A 19,663-nucleotide genomic window follows, 5' to 3' on the forward strand; every position below is an offset into this window, starting at 1 on the left:
GAACGTCCTGGCGGAACGCAACCTCGCCATCGCCTTCACCGAGGATGAGCGCGGACTGCTGAAGGAGACCTACGGACTCCCCTACATCATACCCGTCGTTGAACACGAACCTTGGCAGAAGAGAAAGATTCCGATTCCGGCCGCCAAGGCCGAAGATTATATCCGCATCATCCGGGAAAGAGTTCGAAATGGCTTGTACGAGCAGTCAACGTCGAGCTATTCGAGCCCGGTCTTCTGTGTACTCAAGGGAAACGGCAAACTTCGGGTGGTACACGATCTCCAACCGTTGAATAAAGTTACGATCCGGGACGCAGGGGTCCCGCCCGCTACGGAGGAATTCGTGGAGTCTTTCTCAGGCCGCGCGTGTTATGGTCTTGGTGATATTATGGGCGGCTACGACGAGCGAGCGCTACATCCCATTTCTCGGCCTTTGACTACTTTCGACACGCCTCTAGGTCGGTTTCAGTTGACCCGGCTCCCTCAAGGAGCCACAAATTCCGTGGCAGTCTACCAGGCGCAAATGGTTTGGATATTGCAGGATGAGATCCCTGAGCACGCCGGCATCTTCATCGATGATGGGGGTATCAAAGGCCCAAAATCCGATTACGGCAACGAGACGCTATCTTGGAGTTGCGGAATCCGACGCTTCATTTGGGAGTACGCTGAAGTTCTGGAGCGCATTCTGTTTCGGATTGAGGAGTCGGGCTTGACGGTTTCGGCTTCGAAGCTTGCTGCCTGCGTACCCGCTTTAGAGATTGTAGGCCATGTAGTCTGTAAGGCAGGCCGCAAAATGGCTGCTAGTAAAGTCAACAAGATCACATCGTGGCCAACTCCCGTCAACGCTACCGAAGTTCGAGGTTTCCTCGGGGTCGTCGTCTATGTCAGGATCTTTATTCCCTCACTGTCCCAGATTTGCCTGCCCTTAAGGCGTTTGACGCGCAAGGACTCGGAATGGGATTGGACCGAAGACTGCGAAGAAGCCTTTCAGGAGCTCAAGGAGCTGGTGGGCAAAGATATCGTGCTCGTCAAAATCGACTACGGGCCCAACGCCGGAAAACTTAAGCTTGCCGTTGACTCCAGCTGTCGCGCCGCTGGCGCCGTTCTCACTCAGGCTGACGACAATGGCCTCGATCGCCCGGCCCTCTACGAATCCCTCCTTTTTTCCGATGTAGAGTCGCGCTATTCTCAGTCTAAGCTGGAGCTATGTGGGGTAGCCAGAATCCTGAAGAAGCTCCAGACGGTTCTGTGGGGTCAGTACTTCGAACTGCAGGTAGACGCCCAGTCATTGATTCAGATGATCAACGCCCCTAGTCTACCGAACGCGCCAATGACGCGCTGGGTAGCGTTCATTCAGTTATTCTCCTTCGAGGTAGTACATCGTCCTGGCAAGTCTTTCACCATGCCCGATGGCCTTTCCCGCCGCCCGCGGGGAGACGACGAATCAGATCCTCCATCCGATTTTGACGAAGAATCTCCTTTGATCCGGCCGGTGTATTCATTCGCGGCAGAGGCAGGAGGGTACTCGGGCTACCAAGAAGGGTATTGGCGTCAAATGGAGCTGTTCCTATCGACGTTGATTAAACCTCCGGGAATGGAAGCTGAGGAATTTCGCGCCTTAAAGAGAAGATCAACGGATTTTTTCCTTCAGAACGGCAGGCTTATGAAGAGGGGCAGCCCGCTTCCCAGGATTGTCATCACTATTCCCGCTAAACAGGAAGAAGTTCTTCGGCAGTTACACGAGAATTTGGGCCATAGAGGAGTGACGGAAACCTATAGGCGGGTCTCGGAGCGTTTCTGGTGGCCCTCTTTGAAGCAATCCGTGGCGCGCTGGTGTCAAAGCTGCGACGCCTGTCAGAGGCGCAGTCTCCGACGGCCTTTGGAGCAGCGGTACCCAACAGGAGAGTCCACGGTGTTTGGACGAGTGGCAATGGATGCCGTGCACTTGAAGGCAGGCGGAGCTAAGTATCTCATAGTTGCACGGGACGATTTCTCTGGCTGGGTAGAGGCTAAGATCTTAAATAATCTCACTTCCGAGGCGGTGGCCTCTTTCCTCCAGGAACATTGGACAATGCGTTATGGGCCGGCTCAATCCTATTCAACCGACGGCGGCTCAGAGTTCGGCGGTGCGTTGGCGGACATGCTGCGCGCTTTACCAGGACAGCACCGAGTATCCACACCCTACTACCCGGAGGGGCAGGGCATGGTCGAGCGGGGACACGCACCGTTAAAGGCCGCTCTAGTCAAGTTAGCGGGTGAAAGCGGCAAGCACTGCCGCAAGTTTCTTCCGTTAGTACTGTTTGCGGATCGAATCTCGACCAAGCGCACCACGGGGTACTCCCCATACGAGTTGCTTTTCGGACAACGGGCAGTATTGCCCATTGACCTGGAAATGGAGTCCTATCTCGGCGTGGACTGGGAATCGGTACGAACAACCTCGGATCTTCTGGCGGCTAGGTCGATTCAGCTGGAGAGAAGCGAAGAGACGCGGGGCATAGCCCATCGCAAAATGATGAAGGCACGCCGCGAGTCAGTCTGATATTGGACCGACAAGCGTTCCGGCCGGCTGCGCGGAGCTCTCGCACCGGGGGAAATGGTCATGGCGTATAACCGGTCGCTAGAAACACAGTGGGGTCAGTTATTCGCCCATCGGTGGAATGGGCCTTACCGCGTCGTCCGTCAAGTCGAGGGAGGCTCTTACATTTTGGCTGAGTTGGACGGCACCGAGCTGAAGAGGCGCTTCGCGGCCAATCAAGTCAAGAAGTATTTTTCGCGCGAGGTTTTGGAGGAGCAAAAGTAAGTTCCATCCAATAGTGCACCTCCTAGGGTAACTCTACACGTCGTCAAAGCATTACCTGCCACTCTGTGAGCCATACCGTCGCGGTTTTCTTTTTTTTCCTGTCCGGCAACACGTATCCAAGAGCAGCGCGCAGTCTAGGGACAGACTGCAAACTGGGGGAAGATGTGGAGTTCTGGGGCGGACTCAAGATGAAAATGCACGGGCAAGATCTCAAGGCTCAACCGTGCGGCGGGCGCCGCATCCTCAAGACGTATCAGGATTTTCTTTTCTTCATGGTCTATCTTTCCCCCTTCCCTAACTCTCCGTCCTGGCTCTTTCTTTCCTTTTCCTTTCTTCTTTCTTTCTTCCTTTTCTTTTCTTTTTTTTTTTTTTTTTTTTTGTTAGTTTGTTTTGTTTTTGATTCCTCTATTTTCCTTTCTTTTACACATGTCTTTCTTTCCGGTTTCTACCTTGCGCGCGTTGGAAGGTTTTGAGTTGGAGGAGGTTTGGTTTTTTTTGGTTTGTTTGTTTTCTTGGCCTTGTTTGTTGGTTGTTGTCTCTTTTGGTTGTTCTCTCTTCCCTGCTCATCTTAGTTGTACGGGCGCGGCGGGCACGAGGGCTCGTCGCGCAGCATGTCGCGGCCTGAATCCAAGTTCAGCCGAACTTGGAGGAAGGATCCGCATGGTATCCACCTCCGAACCACGAGGAATATCATCACTTTTTGAGTTTTTGAGCTTATTGATCCCAGACCGTGTAGATCCTGCCCCGCATACTTCAGAGTTTTTGATTACCGGAGCTTCTCGAGTTTATTTCTTTAGAGCACTATCCGAGTTTCCGACGACAGCGTCGGCTTCCCGCCGAGTTTCTTTTCTGAGTTTTTCCATCCAACCGAACCGCCGAGGGTATTCCATCCCCTCGTTCCCTCTCAAACAAATCCCCCCCCCAACCGCTATCACTTCTGTTCGACTATTCCCGATATTTTTGCAGGACCACCGACGAGGGCAGCACTCAGCACCATCCCCTCAACCGACTGCCACGGCTCAGACCCGACAGGAGTCCATACCGGTTGTGGGTGAAATACCCCCATAGGTACGCAAAACCCCAAAACTTAACAGGAAGTCCTGAAGCTACAAGGGCCGTATGAGCTATCTCCCCTACCGTGCAATGTAAACGCTCTGCTGCCCCATTCTGTTTGGGTTTGTAGGGCATAGAGTGTTGGTGCTATCCCTTTGTCTTGAAGCCAGGCCAGAAAAGCCTTTGACATGAATTTGCCTCCGCCATCTGTCCAAAAACGCTAAGTTTCTTGCCGGTAAGACGTTCCATGCGCTTAATGTATCTCTTAAAATTCAAACACACGTCACTCTTGGCTTTCAAAAGAAAACCCTCCAAGTAAGTGCTGGCTAAAGATGGCCCCTCGCACCCGGGTACCCGCCAACGAGTCCAAGTACCCGCGTTAAAATCCCCAGATCTTGGGCACCCGCACCCGCACCCGGCACCCGCCAGGGAAGAAGGGGCGAGTACCCGGGTACTTGCAGCGGGTACTCGCGGGTACGTGCAACTTTTTTTGCCACAGTGATGTTGTGTGTGTCCTGTCCGTTTGCGCGCAAACAGACAGGACGGTGATGTTTGGGCCTGTCTGTTTGCGTGCAAACGGACAGGAAGGTGATGTTCGGGCCTGTCTGTTTGCATGCAAACAGACAGGACGAGGTGTACAGCAGGCCCAAAAAGGCTTGCTACTTTTGCCGCCAACTTGAAACTTTTGGCCGCAGTTGCCAAACTTTGCGCAGCTGAAATCGGCCGTGTGCGCGGACCGTGCTTGGGGGTTCACGGGGGATCTGCACCAGGCCTGCAGGCCCGCAAGCAACCACCAGCCACCAGCCACCAGCCACACAGGCAACGCTACTGCAATCGGAAACAGCCAAATCAATCCCGCCCAGGAATCGGACAGTTCTAGTGACACATCAAACCAATCAGCTTGGAAAATCCAACCAGTCTAACGTAAGTAAGTTTTCTCTTTCTCATCATCCCTCTGTGTGTATCACCACCATCAGATCAAGCTGATGGCTCTCCACCCATCACTGTCACCGCAATTCAAACCAGTATGAATACTCAATCACATGAGCGTTCTATCTCTCCATCGGAATACAATGAATGGTTCCATCACCCTTTGACCCCACCCTTGGAACGCCACATGCCAACCCTCTTTGACGGAACAAGGCATTTAGTTGAACTACAAGATCGGCGCCGTGAAACCTTTGTGAGAAGTCAGCGTAGGCAATTGGTACTGGATCCCTCTATCTTTGGCCCGGCATTGCCGGCAGCAGACCAAGAACAGCGTAGACAATCGGTAATGGATCCCTCAATATTTGGTGCGGCATCGCCGGCAACAAACCAAGCAAGTGATTGGACTCAGTCTCAACCAGCGCGTACTCAGTCTCATCGAAGCCAGCCTACCAACTCTCAGCAAAGCCTGGCAGCTTCACATTCAACTTCGGACAGCCATGAGGTTCCAATTGGTATTGAGTTCACCCTTTACACTCCCATTCCCCCCCCCCCCCCCCCCCGCCTCTTAGCAACCCTTGCAAGCAACAAACAACCCTTCCAAATATTCCACTATTTAAAAAAATCAACGCAGATGTCGGAAAATTGGTTGTTAATTGGGACTCACACAACTACAACATCAACAGTTTCAAGGCGGCCTCAATTTCGACGATTCAAAATGACGAAGACGAGAGAGCGCCGGACTCTTTGCCCAGGCGAAAGAAAATGAAGGGAAGCTCACATGGAACTTGATCATCCTGCATGGGGGCCCCTTTGCAGCAGCCCAGAAAAGACGAATCGACTGTCAGGAAATCTTCACGAGATTCCTCTCGGCTGCCGAGGGCGCTTCCGAAACACGCCCAATTGTTTGTTGCTTGGTTCAACAAGACCCAACTAGCTTGGCCCAGGTAAGCCGTACTTTTTTTCTTACTTTGTTTCATCAAGTATAATTTTAGCTCACTTTTTGATTCAATTTGTAGAAAGAATCTGCATACAAACACCTCAGGACAACCATGGATACCGGTTCGAGTTCTGTGGAAAATCCACCCGCCAATGGCCCATCTCAAGGAGTTCAGAATGCCGCCTCGCTGGCCGAATTGATCAGCCAGCTTGAAAGTATTCACGAAGCCGCCCCGCACCTCACTGGGAGCCATGAGGGCCACGTCTTCATCAATCCAGCCAACTCAAACGAGTATTTTAATTTGACTATGGGGCGGGCCAGTGCGTGGGCCAAAGCAATTGTGAGTCAATATTGGTCTGAGTCTGACCCAATATTTGACTCGAAGCTGACATTACATAAATTTAAAGCGAAACAATCCTGGCGAAGTCACTCTGCTGGTTCCGCCTCAGTCGGACCAGTTCCGATTCAGGACCGTGGGGGATCTACCGCCACCTCCGGTTTCAGCTCCTGCGCCGGCAGCTCCAGCCCCAGTCCTCAATCCGTTCAACTGCCCTGGGATGTTCTACAATCCCATGAACATGGGCACCCCAACAAACACAATGAATATGGTCAGTCCAATGAACATGCCAAGCTCCTTGAACGTGCCGGCCCCCTCAGTTCCGTCCCAAGGATCAAGCTCCCTCAACGCCCCAAGGACCCCGACCCCACCAAACAATACTAGTACGATTGAAGACTTCCTCCGATTTGCACATGTTGATCCGAATTCCCCCGGAGTCCAAGAGGGAATGACCGCCCTTGGGACCACACATTGGACAATGTTCAAGTGGTTTGACGCACAGGAGCTCCACAATAAAGGCATCCCCGAAGGTCCGGCCCGATCCATTGCATTCTCAGCCAAAAAGTATGCTCATCACTTGATGAGAGCGTCTAGAACCCAGTGAGTATAACAGCATTATAGTAGTTTTTCCACCAATCAAGTCTCAAGTCTCCCCTTTTTTCATCGGTATCTTTTCTTTTCATTTTCAATCATGTTTAACCCACTTTTTTTTGTTTCCCCAAGTCATTCTTTCCTCATGTATTATTTTTATTATTTAAAGTTGAATTGGAATTACACTCATTTGCATTCCTCACCGAGTAATTTGGCACACCATGAGCAGTAATTCATATTGGAAGGCAAAAATTGAGTGACGACTTGGCGCACAAGCAACTCAGTAATTTCTCAACTTGATTGTTTCATTTTTTTTATTTAATTTCACCGGGGAAGAGAGACAAAAATACAACATATTTTTTTGATTGATGTCATGTTGGAAAACAAGTGAGGGGAAGAGAGACAAAAATACAACTATTCCAGATGAGAGACAAGATCAAGAGGGGGAAAGTCTATCAGTCAGTGTATCCTGAGCCTTGGAATAGGCTTTGCATGAGCTTGGGGGTGAAGGTAATCCTAGTAAAAGCCTCAATCTGCTTGCCATCTGTTTTGCCGCCGTCAAGTTCACCATATCGTCTTAAATTGGCCTTTAAGACACTGAAAGCCTTTTCGATTGGGTTCATGTTGGGTGAGTAGGCGGGAAGATAGACCAGATGACAGCCACGATCCTGGACAAGCTCCTCAATTCGGCCATTGTGATGGATTTGTGTATTATCCATCACTATTACACTACGGGGTCCTGGGAATGAGTTCATGTTGGGAAGCTTCAAAAGGAAGGTCATCAGAATGAGAGCGAGATGAGATGAGATGAGGAGGAAAAAAACTTACTAAAACATGCTCTAAGTAATGCTCAAAATCGACACGCTTGATGGTTTCTGACTGAATCACATTTGCAACCAGACCGCTGAGGGCCACAGCAGGAATCAAGTTGAACCGGTGTGTGGCCCGAGCCACCGGAAGTCTTGAAGTCCTCTCGCCAACTGGAGCCCAACTGCGGGCACGAATGACACCGTCCAGACACACACCACTTTCATCTGTCAGGGAGAATCTTTTGTAAGCCAACGGCCAAAGCTTGGATAAAAGGGAGAACAGAAGGAACATACCAGTGAAGACAAGGCATTCAGGGTCGTAATCGGCCATCAGGAGAATGTAATGAGCTCGCTGGATTGGGTCTTGATGAGGGTTCACCTTCCTCATTGTCTTTTGACTCATGCGGAGACAATGGTGAAGCTCGTTCAATATTGTTTGTAAAGACACTTGAGTATTGCGTTCCTCAAGTAACACCTCCTGGATTTCTTCTAGGTAGATGGTTGGGTTGTCAGTGACCATCCCAAATAGAAATGCACGTTCTTCACCATCAAGAGCTAAGGGTCAACCAATGGTTTGATAGGTTGCCGGATAGGTGACAACAGCCCGGGTTGTTTCATATAATGCACACCAGCGCCGCAGAGAATCAGAGCTGATGTCTGATCCATTCGAGAGATTGATTTCAGCTAATGTCTTCCCCACAAGGGCGGCCCAAACCACGGCGTATTTGAAAGATGCCGTATACGGGACAAACATTGAACCTAGAGAAGACAATTACTGTCAGTGATGGGGTACTTGAGAAGATAAGATTAATCTGGTGGTGATGAAGGTGGCACACGTGTTTTAGATAGGTCGGATTCGGCCAATGGGATCGACTCAATGCTGCGCTGGATGGATCATTCCAATTGTTGTCAGCTATCTGTTCCTTTTCGGAAATATCATGATGAAATTGTAACCGCAATAGCTTGCATGCCGTCCCATCCGCATATGCTTGATTGGGTCCGCCATACAAGCCGTGAACAGCATAACAATTGAGTTGGGGCCAGTGTGAATTGGACTTACCAGGGGTTGCGACCCGGTTATGATTCAGAGCAAGCAAAAATGGAAGCGAGACCGGCAACCAATCGTTCCAATCGCCGGGCGGGATCAATTTTTCTGGTTCCAATCACAGTCGTGGTGGCCTTGACGTTGGTGTTGGCGGTGGTGGGTAATGGGTGTAGTGGGTAGTGGGTTGAGGGCGGTGGTCGGCCGTCGGATGGATTGGTGGCAAGCTACCCCGGGATCCCCCGAGCACGGTCCGCGCGCACGGCCGATATCAGCTGCGCAAAGTTTGGCAACTGCGGCCAAAAGTTTCAAGTTTGCGGCAAAAGTAGCAAGCCTTTTTGGGCCTGCTGTAGTTGTCCTGTACGTTTGTTGGGCCTGTCCATTTGCACACAAACGGACACCACGGGTGCACTAAAAGTTTTCGGATGCAGTCTGAAAATAATCTGCTGGTTTGTGGAAATATTATGAGAAAAATTGGGAAAGATATTTTTGAAGCCCCTTTGTAAATATTTCTGCCCATTTTTATTTGTAATCAAACTTTTCCTCTGATTTCTGTGGGAAACCAAATATTTCCTGGAACTTTTCCAAAGAGGTTCCACAAAATATTTACTTTCCTTGAAAAGTTCAAGGAAATATTTCCTTTCACCAATATTTTGGTGTACTGTCCCAGTGATATCCCACCGAGTTGAAACACCGCGGTTCACACAGCCCTTGCCAAACTCCGACCGACTGGAGAATCATGGTCCATCGCACAAGCTCGCACAGGTCTCTGTCTTGATCTGCCTGATTTCCCTTTCTCCCAACTCGTACTCGCAAGTTTTGCATCCTCAACTGGCTCCTCTCCTAAACACTCCCTTGCCACTATACATACATTGGCTCCTCTCCTAAACACTCCCTCGCCACTCTACATACATTGATCTTGAGACTGAAACATCATGTCATCACGACCGTGAAGGTGTCATCGAGGCTAGGTTGGACTGATTGGGCGGGTGGATGGTGAAGTGTTCAGCCAAAAAATCTGTAAGTTTTCTTCTTTCTAAATCATGTAACTGCATCAGCTTCAGATGCTTGACCGCTGACGTCTTGATCTATCTTCTTTCCTTCCCAGCTTTCTCCTTGCAATTGCACAATGAAAGCTTGGAGGATAGATTCACTGTTTTGGAAGGAAATGAGGAGCGTCTGTCGGAGGACTTGCCGTTTCCGGGCTCAGATACTTACAACCACGCGATTGAAGTTGCTCCATAAGTTCAAGCGGAAGCGGACCAAGCAGCAGGAGGCCCAGATGGTTGCCTGCATCGCCAAGTGGTACTACCCCAACACCGTCTTCGAGAACCCATGCACCAGAGCTAGTGTTCAAATGCTCATTTCTTCTCTTTTATTTTAGTCTCATGCTTGTTTGTCTGTTGTTTTTATGATTTTTGTGCTTACAATAAAAATAACCGGGCATCCATTTGGACGATGCCCAGAAATGTTTTTGGAAATATTATATGTGGTTATCAGAATATTGTGCACAATAAAAATGGTTTATCAGAATATTTTGTGTGATAAAATTTGATTAACAAAATATTTTGCTGGACATATGGTGGGATTGGAGATATTTCCCCAAATATTTTGGATTTATCATCAAGAATATCTTTGAAAAAATTGTAAAAACCACTCTGAGTGGTTTCTGAGATATTTTCAAAATATTTGGGGGGAAATATCCTGGAAAATATTTCCTAAATTTATGCAAAATATTTCAGAAACCACTGAGAGTGGTTCCTGAGATATTCTGAAAATATCACAAACGCGGATGCTGTGACTCGTTCCTGGCAACGTCCGTTCTGAATGAACTGGAAAATATTTCCAAGCCGGATTCAATCCGGCTTTGGAATATCTTTTTGCACCTGTGGTGGACAGGATGGTTTTCATCCCTATGTATATACATAATATACATAGGTATGCCATATGTATATACATAATATGCATATGTGCAATACAAGAATCTGGCTGCGTGGGCAGGACAAGTGTTTGGCGGGTACTTGGCGCGGGTACCCGCCATTTTTTTACCCCAGAATCTGGACACCCGCACCCGCCGGCAAGTACCCGCCAAACCTTGACAAGTACCCGCAAACAGGTGCCAGGTACCTTGTGCCATCTTTAGTGCTGGCAAGATCTCGAAAAACAACGATGTACTTAACGCCATTGAATCCTTCAACAAATGGCCCAAGGACGTCCGAAACAATGGTGTCCATTGGGCAGAGTGGTGAGTCGTCGGAGAGCCTTTGACCTCTGTTGCGCTTACTCTTGCTGAATAGACAGTCCTCACAAACAAAATCCTTGTTTGTTAGTTTGTCAGGTAATCCGGCCAACTCCCCAGCACACATATTTGGATGATCCGCTTAAGGCTAATGTGGCCGAGTCAACAATGCCACATAAGGGCATCCAAATTCTTAATTGAAATGTTGCAAGCAGTAATTTCATTGGAGGATACAAGTGAAGACAAGACCTCCTTAGGAGCGGGGGGTACAATGATAAAAGGGGAAGGTGAAGTGTGGATAAACACTGGTACCTGCCACCAACGGTGTAAGACTCAAAAGGTTTTGTGAGACCCTTTTGCTGAATGGCGAAAGGTATGGATGATGTGCAAGCTCTGCCTTTCTGTATATCAGAGAACAAGACCACCAAGGTAAGCTTGGCAATTTATTTTGTGATAGGATATGTTCAAAGATGAGATATATAAGAGGATTGTTGTTGATGTCCGAGGTTGATGGGGTTACTGATGTGTGAGATAGGTGACGGTGACTTGATGTCTCAAGTGGGGCTTGAACCTAGGTCCTTGGCCTGGGGGTATATAAGTTCAGAAAGTGAGGAGTGATGAGGATGAGAGGGAGCTAAGCTCAACCAGGAGTGGGACCGGGGACTGGTTACTGGTGAAAGGTGTGTGACTGAGCGGTGATATGAATTTCAAATAAAGCGTGAAAGGTATGTGAAACTGAGTGGTGATAACTGTGATATGGATAGAGGATAATATGAGCAATGAGTGAGTAGGGAATCTAGACTGCCAGATTGCATGAGGAGGGAACAACTGGCAGGCAGAGGCCTCCTTATATAGACAATGATGAGGGAATTTAGCTCCAGGGGAACAGCTTTGAGGTAATTTGGTTGGTGAGAAAGTACAACTGAGGGAATTTAGCTAGACTATCTACAATGCATCCCTTTGATATGCAAACAGGATCATATATATTCATACAAGGATTTTCCAAGATCAAAGATATGCAAATGGGAAACAAACATATGCAAGGGGAAATAGGAGGTGAGGCCTGATAAAAGGAAGGATGAAAAGTAATTCATGTGCCGTATTCATTATGCCAAGTATGGTAGCCAAGAGTTGAGTCTGTGTGTGAACCCGCTCGGACTGGTGCGTGAAAGGGATGATTAGCGTATCTTCTGATCCGGTAGAGATATGAGAGTGGTTTCAGTGGGTGACTAGGGGTTATTTTGGTCCTAGATTCCATTTCTGATGTCCATTTGGCCGTATCTTGAGGCGTTTTGTGAGTACACATAAAAGTTTGAATTTTTCCTGTTGTGTTACCGGGAGCGCAGCGGGAGGTGGGTGGAGTCCATAGAGACCGCCTAGCCAACCCCTGTACACGCCAAGCCGCCGAACACTTAAGATGAGGCAATTTATCTTGACACATGCTTCAGCCCAAAGGCAGGCGCTTACAGGGCGGTATAGGAGGTCGAGCTCCAAGCATGCTCCTTGGGAACTTCCCTCAAGGAGCTCTCTTCCTCAGACTCGTCCATTCCTCCCCAGCCAAGCCGCCTCGGAAGCTCATCCTCTCCTTCCTTGCCAGTGTCTCTCCTAACCTGGCCTCTTTCTCCATCTCCAACAAGAATCTTTCTTTCTTTGCCAGCGCTCCTACTGACATGGCCCCTTTCAGCAGCCCCAGCAGAGACCGTTCCTTTTCTCCAAACATTTGGCACCTTCCTTCACCGGCTCTTGATCCTATCCCTAATTCATCTCCAAATTCCCGCTGGATTCTACGATCTTTCTGCCAATCCCAAGTAGTGTATAGTTGCCCATCCAGTCATAAGCAACCACACACCATCCTACATAATACTTGAATGCTACGCTCTCCCTCCATGTCTCGACAAGGAACGGTCGCCTCGGCGCCGCGACCAGAACAGAGTACAAGTTAAATTATCCCATGGCTAAGATCCAACCAAGATCCAACGAACCCAAAACCTCCAAGTCCCAACAAGGAACGGTCGCCTCGGCGCCGTGACCAAACAGGGCATAAGTTAGAATCATCTCACAGCTGAGATCGAACCAAGATCCAACAGCCCAATGTTCTCCCTCCACGTCTCAACAAGGAACGGTCGCCTCGGCACCGCGACCAAAACAGAGTACGAGTTAAATTATCCCCTGAGCATAAGTTAACTCATCTTATAGCTGAGTCCAATGGCACCAAAGACCTCTAACTCCCAACAAGGAACGGTTGCTTTGGCTCCGCGACCAAAACAGAGCTTAAGTCAAATCACCTCAGAGTTGAGAATAGATCCAACCAAGATCCATCAGCCCAAGCCTCTATATGAGTATAGACAAGGAATGGTCGCCTCGGCGCCAAGACCAAGGTTGAGCACAAGTTAGAATCCACACATTGCTGAGAACCAACCAGGATCTAACAGCCCAAATCTATCAGTCTCGACAAGAGATCATTGCTTTGGTAACACAACCAAACACAGTACATGTTTAAATCATCCCATTGCCAGGATCCAACCAAGATCCAATGGCCTAAACCTTTAAGTCCCAACAAGGAACGTTTGCTTTGGCCCCGTGACCAAACAGAGCGCAAACCAAATGTTCCAAGTCTTGCCACAGAACCTCAGTGTCCCCAAATTCAAATCAACATAGCCTTGAGGTTGTTAGCCAAAGGCCCAATGGACGGCAACCCAGACTCCATAGCCTAAACGGTGGCAAAGGCACCATGAAATTTGAAATTCTCCTGGTTTCATTCCAACTTCTATGTAGACAGAATTGTCTTTCAAAGGCACCTCCATATCTCTCTCTTCAGTTCATATCCCTTGCACCCCCCTCATTTTTTTTTTTTTTTTTTTTTTTTTTTCCCTCGCTCTCTTAAGGTAACTGGAATTCTCATAATTTATCCTCTTCTCATATCCCCACTCCGTCCTCACCCTGAAGACCCTTCTTGCCCTCTTCCTGATCTCCACCACATCCCTTCTCTAATCCAACACACAGTGTTTGGTCATGTGCGCACTGCAGGACATTCGTATCTCCGTACATAGTTGCAGCATTGGAAAATGCCCAAATACTTACTTCCCAATTACACAACACACCAAAGGAAAGACGTGCCAACAGTGTACCCTCCAAGTGTGCGAACCAGGTCAAGTTATCATCAGAGTATCCCTTATACCGGTGGTCACCCAGATTGCTAGTTACCATAACCCTCAATTGCAAATACCATAGATAACACTCAGTTTACCCAAGATTTATGAATAGTACTCTTGTAAAACCAAAAGTGAATCCAGTGCAATGACATGAACAAATTCAGAGCCAAACACAAAAAGAGACACTTTACTTCTCTGAAGGAACCTGGCCCTGGTAAGGTAAAACCTGAGGTACCCAGAGGAAAGATTGTCCCAAAAGAGCAGTCAATAACGAGCAATAACACCATTTGAGGCTCAAGTAGATGGGCCAATATCTCTCGCAATCAAATGCCACACACATATACAAGACAAAGCACCAAATGGAATCACATCCATCCAAAAGCAACACATACCAAAATTGGGGGATGGGTGTTATCGCCGATAGGCCCAATTTTGGCCCTGTGCAAGGTAAGATGCACGTAGTTGCAAATTCATTCCCATCAATTTTGACGGGCATCCCTAGGAAACAAAGAACAAACACCTGGTTGCGAGACCACTCCTGCACTAGACATGTCTTCCAAAGAGAAATGACATATGTACTAGACCATCTTGGAAGCCCTCAGTCCAACGCCAATATGTACCGAATACGTGCTCTCCCACTGTGGAGGGCTCACTGGTCTCTAGCCAAATCTACTCGACTCGTCCATCCTCCGACGGTGACCTCCAGACTTCCATCCACCTACAGAGTCGTCGCAATCAGTTTCTAACCCCCCTACTTGGCTTGACCGCACCAGTCCTTGGGCCGTTCAACTTCCTATCCGTCTCTGACCCTTTTTGACCTCGCACACTCGCTTCAAAGGCCTGGATTGAATGATGATAATCTCGGGCTAAGAAAGGTACCCCCAATACTTGCAGTCGTAGACTTCAAAGGGCAACCCCCCCTCACGAACAAACAGACTTAAGTAGGCACTGCTATTAAGCTGCTACATCAGCCCTACATCTCCCAAATCGCTCAGTGGAGAACAAAGGGGAAAGGCTTTGAGATCTCATCCTGGAGCCTCATGGATTTCACCAGCGCGCTGTTTGACGAGGTCTCCTTTGGAGCAGCACATTGACAACATGAAATCATCTGCTTCCCATTCTTGATGCAGCAATGAGAGATTGGCGCTGTTAGGCATGAAGCTTGAACAAGACTTGTACCCTCGACAAGATCTGTTTAAACTATTATGGTGATGAGGGCTGCTTAAGTACGACGACAGTAGGTGGGGAGAAGTGTTATCGCATAACAGCCTTCCTCCAAGTCCGACCAAGAGCCCATCCAGACTCCGCTCAAGTGTGTCAAGTGATCCGGTGTGGGTCGCCAACATTTGGTTCCGAGACTCACCCGAACTTCTGCCCTCCTGGTAACCGCCAAGGCCATGTAGAATAAAATAACCGTTAAAATCTGGTTCATACAGAAACTCAAATGCTGCAGCTAGCCTACTGGCGGGTAGAACATCATTCTGAGGAAAGCCAACCACCCGAGGCCCTTGACCCTATGACCAACGAGTTGAGCCTGAGGACTTCCTAATATCCAAAGCTGCAGAAATGCAAGGCAGCTCAGAATTGCTGTTTGCATATGTGAGACACAATGTAGCATAGAAGGCACACCCAGGCGTCTACAAAAGATCGTCGATCACTTTGGGATCGACACTCTTGATGCGAAAGAATTGGACCTAAGGAGTCTTTCGAAACACTGCTTCTCAGCCCCGAGACGCGGGCGGGAACTAACAGATTACCAATCCCCAGTGATCGGAAGCGAAGGCCTGGCAACTGCCAATAGAAGAGACAGCAGGGTCCTTCTACCTCTGACCTGTCTCAAAGATCATCTGCTGATCCGTTGCCCTACTCATCTCATATTTCAATCAGAACAGACCGTGCCGAGAAATCATCACGCCAGCTATGTCCCAAGAAGACTAATAACTCAGCTCTAGGTGATGAATATGTAGTACACCAGCTAGATGCTAGCGTAGGCGTTAGACGCTTCGAACCAAACCACCTGGAGACACCCCCAGTTGTGTTTCACAACCACTCAGATCCTAGGCCCGCGTCGGCGGGGAACGATCTGTGAAACAATCTCAAGGCCAAGAGATATCACTTCTTGACTCAGCCATGGTAAACCAACCAACAAGCGTCTACCAAACATGTATGCTGGCTCAGACGTTGGACCAAAGTGATACCGAGGAGAATACTCTAGAGAGACAAGGGGGCCCTCTCCCTCCCCCAAGGACTCCCATAAATCCCATTCCCTTAGGCTCGGGAGAGCGGCAGGATGGGCTCTGGCGCCCGGCTCCGACCTGCCCTGGTCGGAGTTATGGGTCTAGCGCCTTTGCCCTCACACCCTTGGGTGTCTGTCTGCTCCGGGAGGATCCGCTCCGCTGTCCTCTCCTCCCTCGGGAGCTTCTCGCAGACATGTCTTCCCTCCCGGAAGACTCTGTGCTAGGGAAGCTTAAAGAGAGACAAGTACAGTGGATCGGAGATTAAACCTCCCCCCGACCCGCACACGAGAGTCTTGGGAAACCACTCTCTGGTTTTCGGGGCTCTCAAAATGTGAGCAGCCAGTTGAGTGAGCCAATAAGCTAAACAGGCTAATGTGCATAGCGACATGCTAGCCACAACTGTGCCCTGCGTTCCACGCCTTCCTATGAGCTAGGCGACATCAAGCACGGTACAACAGTACCCTGCGCTCCGCAGCTCTTGAGGGCGACAGCGGTTGTCCGTACCCCTCAGAGTCTTCAGCGAGACCTCCCCGCGGCATCTAGGTTAGAATGGATCCTACAAACACAGGAATAATGACCACAACGGTTGACCAGAAAAGACCTAAAACTGAAACCATTAAGGAAATGAACAGACGCAATGCCATGATCCAAAATACGCAAACGGCCACTGCCAAGTCGTAGAGTCTCCGCAGATAGTAGTGTACACGTTGCGGTGGGGCTGTAATAGACATTGTTGAGTGTTACTGACCCTGATTTGTTCTTAAGCGTCATCCACCCAACTGTTGTAACAAAAGATTGTGACCCGTGAGGGGCCACTATCAGAGGGATGGGAGGGAGTAGGAAGGGGGTTGCAATTGGAAATCAACAAAAGATTGTTGGTGAAAGTGTGGGATGCCCACAAATCAAGGCCAAACAAACGGCCACCCTGTTTGATGATGTAGTCAATTTCCTCCTGCGTCACCTTGGGTTAAAGGAGTCCATCGTGACAGATTGGAGGATGGGGGATTCAGCTTGCTTGGTGTGCGAAGGCGGTTCAATAGCCTCCGCAGTGTTGGCTTGGATCCCAGTTTGAGGTGGGGCCATTGAGCTGCGGAAAGGATTGCTGGAAGTGGTCCCGCCACCCCTGAAAGTATTTTAGGAATTGCCCCCAGTAGATGCACTGGTTGATTGCGTACACTCAGAGGTAGAATGAGTGTTTCTTTTGCAACAATGACACCATTTGTTGGTTCCGGGGTGGCCAGGCTTGGACTGGGTAGGAGGATCTGATTGCCCTGGTCATCCACCGCAATCGTTTTGTTTGTCTGCAGAAGACTTGCGGTTTTGACAGAAGAGAGTGAGATTGGTCTTTGCGAGGCGAACCAGCTCAGTATTCTTGATCATACCCTTGTCGCGATCCATGTGTTGGTCGATCTGTCTTGCAAAATTGACAAATGGAAAGGAATCGAGGTTTGGAAGGGAGAGGTGGAACAAAAGCCCTATGAAGGACTCCTTGTTCAAGGTGAAGCCCGATTGAAACAGCTGATTTGCCTTGTTTTCTATTTGACGGAAGTGAGCGTCCAGGTCAGCTGATCAATCATGATGATTGAACTTTGAATCAAGTAGGTCCTTGTATATGGCAATATGCGCAGTACGGCTCCTCAAGGTGAAGGTTTCAGACCTGCCAAACCAGAAGATTCCTCCGCAACACTGATCTTGATGTTGTCATTGACAGACGCAAGGATGGCAGTCTTGAGCAGCATGTCCTTGCTGTTGACAAGGACAAGGTCGGTGTCGTTGAGTTCAATCTTCCTGCCCACCATTCCCTGAATAGCCTGCCGGAGCATCACCAGCCACGTCTGATAGTTCCTGCCATTGACTTCAAGTTTAGGCCCCATAGGAAGCCCAAACGGTCATCAAGGGTGTACGCCACTCAATGACTGGTTGGTCATTGAGTGGTGTGTGTACTCCACTCAATGTCCAGTCATCAAGCTTGGGGTGTGCCTTGCTTGATGGCTATGTGCTTTGGGCACTCCAAAAAAAAGGAGACTTGGATTGCACCCAAATGCACCCCATTTGGTATTTGGCAGCTGGAGTGCAAAGCCAAAATCCTTCACTGAAAAGGTGGAGTGCTTGGGCTTGCACTCCATTTTTTTGGAGTGCATCTAGCTGCACTCCCCTATTTTGGTCAATTTTGGAGTATCCAGTTGTGCACTCCAACAAACATGGAGTGCCCATCTGAGGACTTCATGTTTGGGGAGTACAAAATCAAGGCACTCCAACTTTTTTGGAGTGCTGGCCCCCCAAGGCCAAAAATGTGGAGTGCACAAAGTAAAAGTTTGGAGTGACCCTTCTTTTTTTGTTATCTTTCCTTGTAATTGTGGATAGAACTAACAAGAGAACCCTGGATAATAATCTCTCTGAAGACATTAGAAATAAATCACCTGATCTGTTGGAGCTAGAACCTCTAGGCTTATTGCCTGAAGTTGAACCCCATGCCCCTTATTCAGTGAAGTCCCTTATTTATGACCCTTAGATTCATACATTTAGGTTACCCACCTACTTTTTGGGTTTCCAGGTTCCTGAGACAACCTCCAAGCACTTTTCTGTCACACAAGCTAGCAGAATCTTTCTTTCCAAAAGCCTAAAGGACCCCTTGAATTTTGCTATTTGTATTTGATATTTTACTCATGAATTTTGATATGGATAAATTTTAATACTTATCACACTTGATTATGGAACAAACTAACAGGGATAAAGTGAATGATAAGGGCCAGCAAGGTTAGTTTTTTGGCTAGTAAGTGTGGATGGAAATTCATTGAATTTATAATTGGAGAGGAAAGATTTTTTATGACACATTCTATCTTGTATGTATGTAATAGAATCTGGAAGGGTGTGTATAGCCCAAATATCAGGTAATATGGAAATCCTTAATTTGTTGTTCAAAATAGTCATGTAATTTGGAACCAAGAGATAGAGTAAGATATATAAAGATCAATCAGGCTAAAAATAAAAGATGGATGAAATAAGTTTCTGAAGAAATAGGGAAACAAAGTATATTGGCGGGATTGTTGGGTTGCAACTTTATATGCAGTGAACATCAATTTTGGCACTTGATTGATTTCTGATTTCTGATGGGGTTTTGAACACTTCTTTGGCCTGGAGGGAAATCAAGAGGTGATAAATTCTTCTATGATAAAAATTAACATTTATGAGAATCATTATTTTTATGTAGTAGTCAACCTACAATTAAGTTCAATAGGTAGCTTACCTTTTTCTTTCTTTTTTTGTGGACTTTCATTCTCCACTTCAGCTATGTTTTCTGTGTTTTTTCCAGCATGAAAGATTCAATTCAAATAGTGGTGAAATTGACATGAAAGGACTGAATTGGATACATACTACGTTTGGTATCTGATCTATTGTTTGGGTCTTGAGATGATGATCCTATTCCATTATGATTTTGAGGAGCTTTTTCTGAAAATCCAAAGATGAAATCTGGGTTTCTAGATTTTAGGCCCATCAAATCTGTTGGGTGGGTTTTTTCCTCTTCTTTAGTATCATCC

The 19,663-nt window shown here is 48.1% G+C and overlaps 1 protein-coding gene across 1 annotated transcript; it reads left to right on the forward strand.

Moving 5' to 3' along the window:
* Positions 1-12,231: 12,231 nt before the first annotated feature.
* On the forward strand, positions 12,232-14,633 carry PtA15_6A852 (uncharacterized protein; the record flags this gene model as incomplete). The annotated part of the gene is made up of 2 exons (XM_053170600.1): positions 12,232-12,436; positions 14,551-14,633. The coding sequence occupies 2 exons, from the start codon at positions 12,232-12,234 to the stop codon at positions 14,631-14,633; spliced, it is 288 nt and encodes a 95-aa protein (XP_053021775.1).
* Positions 14,634-19,663: the final 5,030 nt, after the last annotated feature.

Source organism: Puccinia triticina, chromosome 6A (assembly GCF_026914185.1).
Source record: "Puccinia triticina chromosome 6A, complete sequence".
Lineage (NCBI taxonomy): Eukaryota > Fungi > Basidiomycota > Pucciniomycetes > Pucciniales > Pucciniaceae > Puccinia > Puccinia triticina.